The 8,071-nt window shown below is 49.2% G+C and overlaps 2 protein-coding genes across 3 annotated transcripts in view; both read left to right on the forward strand.

Moving 5' to 3' along the window:
• Nucleotides 1–1,363: 1,363 nt before the first annotated feature.
• dmac2 (distal membrane arm assembly component 2) lies at nt 1,364–4,936 on the forward strand. Its single transcript, XM_062473700.1, has 7 exons — nt 1,364–1,635; nt 2,427–2,617; nt 2,758–2,838; nt 3,002–3,141; nt 3,427–3,589; nt 3,788–4,022; nt 4,329–4,936. The coding sequence occupies exons 1-6, from the start codon at nt 1,618–1,620 to the stop codon at nt 3,966–3,968; spliced, it is 774 nt and encodes a 257-aa protein (XP_062329684.1). The 5' UTR covers nt 1,364–1,617; the 3' UTR covers nt 3,969–4,022; nt 4,329–4,936.
• A 201-nt stretch (nt 4,937–5,137) lies between these two features.
• sirt2 (sirtuin 2 (silent mating type information regulation 2, homolog) 2 (S. cerevisiae)) overlaps nt 5,138–8,071 on the forward strand; it is a 6,853-nt gene continuing 3,919 nt past the window's right edge. The window contains exons 1-7 of one of the 2 annotated variants that reach the window (XM_062472842.1): nt 5,138–5,154; nt 5,813–5,855; nt 6,062–6,116; nt 6,355–6,465; nt 6,828–6,869; nt 7,092–7,198; nt 7,952–8,008. In XM_062472842.1, coding sequence (XP_062328826.1) covers nt 6,116; nt 6,355–6,465; nt 6,828–6,869; nt 7,092–7,198; nt 7,952–8,008 — 318 coding nt within the window. In that variant the 5' untranslated portion in view covers nt 5,138–5,154; nt 5,813–5,855; nt 6,062–6,115. Of the gene's footprint in view, nt 5,155–5,462; nt 5,617–5,812; nt 5,856–6,061; nt 6,117–6,354; nt 6,466–6,827; nt 6,870–7,091; nt 7,199–7,951; nt 8,009–8,071 lie in introns of those variants that run through there. The other variant, XM_062472841.1, reaches the window with a different exon arrangement.

An 8,071-nucleotide genomic window follows, 5' to 3' on the forward strand; every position in this document is an offset into this window, starting at 1 on the left:
AGCATGTAGTTAAACAAGTTACAATTAAACAACATGAACTTCTATAAGTGCAAGTGTACCTGTGGAAAAAAAGCAAGCAACAATAATAAAACAATATATCACAGCGAGTACAAAAATTTAAGTCAGTTACCATTAACCACAAGAGCAACAAGTCTCTAAGCAAGAGTCATTGTGATCCTTGAGGAAACTAACATCGGGTCAAGCGAACCATTCCTAAGTACCGTTGTACTCCCGGAACAAGTGCGTCTTGAGCCTTTTCTTGAAGGTGGAGAGACAGTCAGTGTCTCTGATGGAAGTGGGGAGTTGATTCCACCACTGGGGGGCCATACAGGAGAAGAGCTTGTGTTGGGACCGGGCGGTCTTGAGCGGTGGGACCACCAGGCGGTTGTCTGAAGAAGACCGTAGGTGACGGGTGGGGGTGTAGGGCTGCAGGAGAGACTTGATGTAGACGGGTGCAGTCCCGTTCACTGCTCGGAAGGTCAATACCAGGGTCTTGAATCTGATACGGGCCATGATAGGTAGCCAGTGGAGAGAGATGAGGAGCGGGGTAACATGGGAGCGTCTGGGTAGATTGTAGACCAGGCGGGCTGCTGCGTTCTGAATCCTCTGAAGAGGGCGGGTTGCACATGCTGGGAGACCAGCGAGCAGCGAGTTGCAATAGTCCAACTTGGAGAGGACAAGTGCTTGGACTAGCAGCTGGGTGGAGTGCTCAGACACGTATCTCCTGATCTTCCGGATGTTGTAGAGGGTGAATCTACACGACCGGGAGACCGCAGCAATGTGGGCCGTGAGGGAGAGCTCGTCGTCCATGGTAACCCCAAGGTTCCTGGCAGAGGATGAAGGGGTCACCGTCGCAGATCCCAGGGTGATTGAGAGATCGTGGGAGATGGAGGGTTTAGCCGGGATGATGAGAAGTTCTGTTTTGGCGAGGTTCAGCTGGAGGTGGTGCTCGGTCATCCAGGCGGAGATGTCTGTGAGGCAGGCCTCAATCCTAGCTGAGAAACTCTGAACATGTGTAAGCAAAACATCGTTAAAAAGTGAAACACAATTATTCAGAGTTTTCTATCGTAATTTCGATCATCTAAAACTTTTTTTGATCATTTAATTTTTTTCAGATTCGATTTTTTCTTTCGAAACTTCTTTTTCGGTTTCAAAAATGTGTACGACCTTTCACCTACCTTACTTACCTTTCACTTACCTGACGACCTATTTTACGAAACTTTTCTTTTCGGATTAGAATAGTTTTACGACCTTTCGAAACTTTCCCATTTTATCCCAATGGGAGAGGGAATTATGATGGGTGCAATACATAGTACGACCTGCAAGGGTCAGCAGTGAGGTTTGATACTCTGAGCTTGCAGCGAAGTCCAGAGGACGAATAAGAAAAACAGGCATTCTTGAGCTGCGTTCCAATCTAAAAAGTCGTAACTTTCTTCCGCTCCATTTTATTCGTAGATCTGATGTGACTGAATTTGGACGTGGCTTTTGTTACGTGGTTCTTACCCTCACATTATATCGTTGTTTACTTGTACGTCACAGTGTCGGATATGTCAGTGACGGAGAGGAGACAAGACCGGGAACTATTCCTAGAATAGAGCGCAGCCTTACAAATCAAAGATGGCGGCCCCCTTGCTAGTGAGTTCACCTGTGGTTATCGTTTTGGACAAGTACTGTTCTCACTGGACATGGTATATTGCCACCGACATGCAAATTACAAATATTAGTATCTATACAGTCACGGAGTTGCCTGTGCTTAAATCTAGAGCAAAGTCCACGATTTGTTAGCTAGACATTAGTCAATCCAGCTAGCACTGGGCTAGCTAGCCTATCTAACCCAGACATTCCTGGTGGAAGGGTGTGAAATCCAAATATTTCTGACAAACATAGTTGTGTTCTGGAATAAACTTGCTATGCCAGTAATGATACATATTATCCTCCTACGAAGGCGGCTAACGTGTGTGTGATGTCTATCTCTGGGGAGTCAGATGGCTGAGCGGTTAGGGAATCGGGCTATTAATCAGAAGGTTGTTGGTTCGATTCCCGGCCGTGCAAAATGACGTTGTGTCCTTGGGCAAGGCACTTCACCCTACTTGCCTCGGGGAGAATGTCCCTGTACTTACTGTAAGTTGCTCTGGATAAGAGTGTCTGCTAAATTACTTCATGTAATGTATCTCCTCCAGTGACCCTCCATCCAGTGATGGGGGTCAGATGGCTGAGCGGTTAGGGAATCAGGCTATTAATCAGAAGGTTACCGGTTCGATTCCCGGCCGTGCAAAATGACGTTGTGCCCTTGCACTTCACCCTACTTGCCTCGGGTAAATGTCCCGTACTTACTGTAAGTCGCTCTGGATAAGAGCGTCTGCTAAATGACTAAATGTAATTCTTGCGTAGTCTCTATCTTACGGTGTTTTCGGTGCGTTTGTCAGTTGGTCCAGCGACACTGCCGGCTGTCGTACCTCTCGGTAGCCGGACGATGCTTGAGTTCCTCCGGGCTAGCCCCCCCACGCCCCGTGCACACCAGAGTCCTCCTCTACCTGGCCCAGCGTTTCCATGATGTCGAGAAGTTCCTCACCTGGACTTCTGGGTTGAAGAAATGGAGATTGAAGAAGAAGAATGCGTACGTCGTCTGACAGTAGCACTAGTAGTTGCGTTTATATATCAAAGTGCTTTATTTATGAAGTGCACAATATAACTCAAGGTAGCAGCTATGTAGTAGGCATAAAAATACATACAATTATTCTAAAATTGTTTGTGCAGGTTCTATGGCTACACCCAGGTGAACTACGGTGACAACATAGCGACAGCCTACTACATCCTCTGTCTCGGAGGAGGCGTCAGGTGAGGGGCCAGCCGGTCACCACTTCCTGTCACCGTAACTATCTACTTCCTGGTCTGGCTTGGTTGGGCTTTCACACTAGGACATGAGCAGGACCAGACAGGTTAACTCTGTGTGTGTGTGTCTGTGTGTGTGTGTGTGTGTGTGTGTGTTGGGGGCTGCCAGGTATGCAGGCCAGCCACAGTGGTTCCGCTCAGACCGTAGAGGCAGGTTCACCTGGGACTTCATGAACCACAAGGACTCACCTGTGGAGGAGGTGGACGCCAGCAACACTGTGATTGACTACTCGGGTCTGGAGAATCTGGGTATGTACAAGCACCTGAGCTCCTCGTGGAGGGGCATAGGAGCATCCCTTCACACTGTCTGTTTGGGCCTGACTAGCCGTAAGATTTTCAAATTGAACAACCAAGAAGTCTAAAAGTTGGAGGAAGGGAAGATTCATCTTTGCTGTGTGTTTTTTGCTTTTTTCCCTGACACTGCTCCCCCTCCCTCCCTTCCTTCCTTCCTTCCTTCCTTCTTCCCCCTCCCCTCGATCCCTCCCCTGTCTCCCATTCTTCCCCCCTGCCCCTTCCTCCCTCCCTCCTCCCCAGTGAGGCAGCGAGGGCTGCGCTCTCTCTCTCTGCGGGGCTGTGAGGAGGTGGATGACTGGTTCCTGTCCAGGCTCCATGTGTTCCAGGACTCCCTGGAGGAGCTGGACATCTCCCACTGCCCCCTGATCACTGCGGGGGGCCTGGCCGCCCTGGGCAACCTCAGGTAGGCCCGCTCAGACACACAGCCCTGTCTGGTACACAAGTAAATATCCCATAACAGTTGTTGGTTTCTGGGCAGCAGTGTGTTATTATAACCAAGCTGTAAGTCTCTCCTTAACTTGGTTCAACTGATTTACATGTGTTTGTGTGACCCTCTCTGTGTGTCCCTGGATGTGTGTGTGCATGCGTGTGTGTGTGCCAGGAATCTGCATCGTCTAGACGTGTCATCGCTCCCCAGGCTCCAGAGCCCCGGCCTGGTGGTGATCCTGCTGGAGGAGATGCTGCCCCACTGTCACGTCACTGCTGCTGGGTACGACCACCACCGCCTGGCCCTGGAGCCCCTGGAGGACCAGGGAGAGGAGCTGGGGAAGAGGCTGGCGTAGAGGGAGAGAGGCTGAGCTAGGGAGGGCTGGGGTGAGGGAGAGAGGCTGAGCTAGGTAGGGCTGGGGTGAGGGAGAGAGGCTGAGCTAGGGAGGGCTGGGGTGAGAGAGAGAGGCTGAGCTAGGGAGGGCTGGGGTGAGGGAGAGAGGCTGAGCTAGGGAGGGCTGGGGTGAGTGAGAGAGGCTGAGCTAGGGAGGGCTGGGGTGAGGGAGAGAGGCTGAGCTAGGGAGGGCTGGGGTGAGGGAGAGAGGCTGAGCTAGGTAGGGCTGGGGTGAGGGAGAGAGGCTGAGCTAGGGAGGGCTGGGGTGAGGGAGAGAGGCTGAGCTAGGTAGGGCTGGGGTGAGGGAGAGAGGCTGAGCTAGGGAGGGCTGGGGTGAGGGAGAGGAGTGTGTGGTGATAAGGAAGAGTTGCCCAGGCTCCTGGTGAGGGGGCTGGGGGGCTGGCCCTACAGACAGACTAACAGGGGGAACCAGAGCTGTTAAACCCCCCCACACCTCAGGACCAGGAGCAGGCTGGAGCCTGGATGAGACCCCACCGGGACCTCGTACAGACTGGGCCTGGCCCACCGAGACCTCGTACAGACTGGGCCTCGTAAAGACTGGGCCTCGTACAGACTGGGCCTCGTACAGACTGGGCCTCGTACAGACTGGGCCTCGTACAGACTGGGCCTGGCCCACCGGGACCTTGTACAGACTGGGCCTCGTACAGACTGGGCCTCGTACAGACTGGGCCTCGTACAGACTGGGCCTCGTACAGACTGGGCCTGGCTTGCTCTGGCTGACTGAATGACAGTTGAGACTGATGCGAGACATAAATGTAAAAAATATATATATATTTGTTGAGTAAATTAATGACAAAGGATTGATTGGTAGTCGGATCCCTTGTCTTCCAAGAACACAATTCGCTGTAGTATGTACATGATGTGTATTTTCTGTACATAGTCTATTGATTGTGATCAATAAAATGTGAATATGAACAGTATATAAATGTGTTTTTGATCGTGTGTAACACATGGCAAAGCAGACAAGGAGAAGTCTAGCCTTATAATTGCATTTTAAAACAGGTGTGAAATCGTATTAACAGGGTGACGCAAATCCAATAATCCGTTGTGGGAAGAAACTGTCGCCAGACCTCAGATGTGACTGTTGCGGCCAGCTGAAGGAAATGAAGCGCTGGTCTTCCACAGAAAAGGTAGTGTCCTACAAATGAGCCGTGCTAGAATGTTATGCAACTTTCAAAAGCAATGGTAATTTGATACTGTTTTATAGGACTCGACTAGGTAAGGGCAGGTATGAAAAAGCTTTTTTGGGTCACTTATGAGGTGCTCTGGTTGAAATGTTGTGTTATTTAATTAACTTTTGACACGTTGTTTGGGCTTCTTGTCCACTCTTGTATTTCTGTATTTGCTATCGTAATTTGAAATTATAGCTAGCTAGAACAAAATAGTCACCGTAGACAAGAAGGAAGGAATATTGCAACACTAACGAGCTACACGGAACCATTTAGAGACGGACAGCAACAAAAGGACGAATCTGACAGCTCTGCATTTTTTTACGGAAGCAAAGGAACTAGCGAACTACAGAAATATAAATCCTTAATCAAATCGTCTGTGGAAGGTTCAAGTACACGTTTAGATGTCTGATGCACCAGGTTCGTTTAATGACATTATTTTGTAAATCGGGCGCTACTGTTCAAAGTCCGTCATAGTGATAATAACCAGTTCATCTACATTTCTCGAGGAAACATCCACGGCGTGAATGTCCGTATGGCTAGTTAGCTTAGCTAGTGTAGGGACATCACCTGTGAACAGAGCTGTGACAGATGTGTTTTGTTTTTTACGTTTCACAGAACATCTTAAAGAAGAGGAGGCGGACACTCCCGAACCAGAGGTATGGAACGGAGCTGTCCATGACGTCATCACAATAAACTGTAGTTACACATCACGGAGACAAGACTCCTTGTCTTGCTAACTGTAACACTATCCGTTAATGCGCTTGGTACCAATTGGTAACAACAGTTTCTTCAAATAACACCATCGTATTCATAACTGCAAGCTATAAGTCCGTACTAATACTCTGCTTTCTGTCTCTTCTAGAATCAGTCTGACTCTGATAGCAGCGACGAGGGTGAAGCGTCAGGTGACACCGAGAGTACGTGTTAACGAACCCGACGCTTTCTTACACAGTCAACAGAAACTGCCTATACTCTTGCTTTCCTAAATATCCTAGATCTACATCTTGTAAAAAAAAAACAATCTAGCTAAATTACTAGCTATATTTGTATTCTCATCAGAATCAGCTCTCACTCTCAATTCAACTTTATTTATATTTCAATGTCTCTATATGTATATCAATTTCACTCATTCTTTTTTATTTATTCTTCTTCTAGTGGATTTCCTGCGCAACTTGTTCTCTCACACCTTGGGCCTGGGCTCTGCAGAGAAGGTTCTAGATGATCTGACCCTGGAGGGAGTGGCTCGGTACATGCAGAGTGGCAAATGTGAGTCTCCCCGGGACGCCGCAAGGGTTTCTGGGCCCCCTGGAGAATGTGTACTCCGGGCCTCAAAATCCTACAGGAGAGTACAGGGTTCTGCTGGGCCCTGTCTGACCAGGGCCCCTAGACTCGTCCTAACCCCCCTCTCCCATGTTAGGGCTACACCAGAGGAGGTATTCATGTATAACCCAGCATATAGGCCATGTATGTGTCACAGCTGTCAGGCCTGAAGCACTTTCTCACACTGTTGAACACGCATAGCTTTCGGCTCACTTGTTTTGGAACCAGATTTAGCCCAGGTGGGTGGAGTTTCCCTGTATTAAACTGTTCCATTGGTCTAAACTAACATTTACTGTCTCTCCCCTCAGGCAAAAATATAATCTTCATGGTGGGGGCAGGGATCTCCACATGTGAGTTTCCCCTCCAATACTTCCCTGCTCCTCCCTCCTTCTCCTCTTCCTTCCCTTATTCTGCCTTCTCATTTCCCTCCTTCTCCTCCTTTCATTCTCTCTCTTATTCAAGTACATTCAAAGAGAGCTATTAGTATGTTTTACCTATGTTTTTAGTTAATGTGTATTAAATATATCATAGACCGACTATGAATCTGACACCTGACCCCTGTGACCTTTCAGCGGCGGGCATCCCAGATTTCCGCTCTCCTGGGACTGGTCTCTATGCCAACCTGCAGAAATACAACCTGCCCTACCCCGAGGCCATCTTCCAGATCGACTACTTTAAGGTGTGGAGGGAAGCTTGCATGGTCAGGAGTGTGCACTACCTGGACACGTGTGTGTGCTGTTGTGTACCGTGTAGTATGCACTGAGGAGTGTGCACTACCTGGACACGTGTGTGCTGTTGTGTACCGTGTAGTATGCACTGAGGAGTGTGCACTACCTGGACACGTGTGTGCTGTTGTGTACCGTGTAGTATGCACTGAGGAGTGTGCACTACCTGGACACGTGTGTGCTGTTGTGTACCGTGTAGTATGCACTGAGGAGTGTGCACTACCTGGACACGTGTGTGCTGTTGTGTACCGTGTAGTATGCACTGAGGAGTGTGCACTACCTGGACACGTGTGTGCTGTTGTGTACCGTGTAGTATGCACTGAGGAGTGTGCACTACCTGGACACGTGTGTGCTGTTGTGTACCGTGTAGTATGCACTGAGGAGTGTGCACTACCTGGACACGTGTGTGCTGTTGTGTACCGTGTAGTATGCACTGAGGAGTGTGCACTACCTGGACACGTGTGTGCTGTTGTGTACCGTGTAGTATGCACTGAGGAGTGTGCACTACCTGGACACGTGTGTGCTGTTGTGTACCGTGTAGTATGCACTGAGGAGTGTGCACTACCTGGACACGTGTGTGCTGTTGTGTACCGTGTAGTATGCACTGAGGAGTGTGCACTACCTGGACACGTGTGTGCTGTTGTGTACCGTGTAGTATGCACTGAGGAGTGGTTCATTCTAAACACAGAATTATTCTTCATCCTCAGAAACATCCAGAACCTTTCTTTGCCCTGGCTAGAGAGCTCTATCCTGGACAGTTCAAGGTACGGTACATGTGTGTGTGTGTGTGTGTGTGTGTGTGTGTGTGTGTGTGTGTGTGTGTGTGT

The sequence above is a fragment of the Osmerus eperlanus genome, chromosome 11 (genome assembly GCF_963692335.1).
Source record: "Osmerus eperlanus chromosome 11, fOsmEpe2.1, whole genome shotgun sequence".
Lineage (NCBI taxonomy): Eukaryota > Metazoa > Chordata > Actinopteri > Osmeriformes > Osmeridae > Osmerus > Osmerus eperlanus.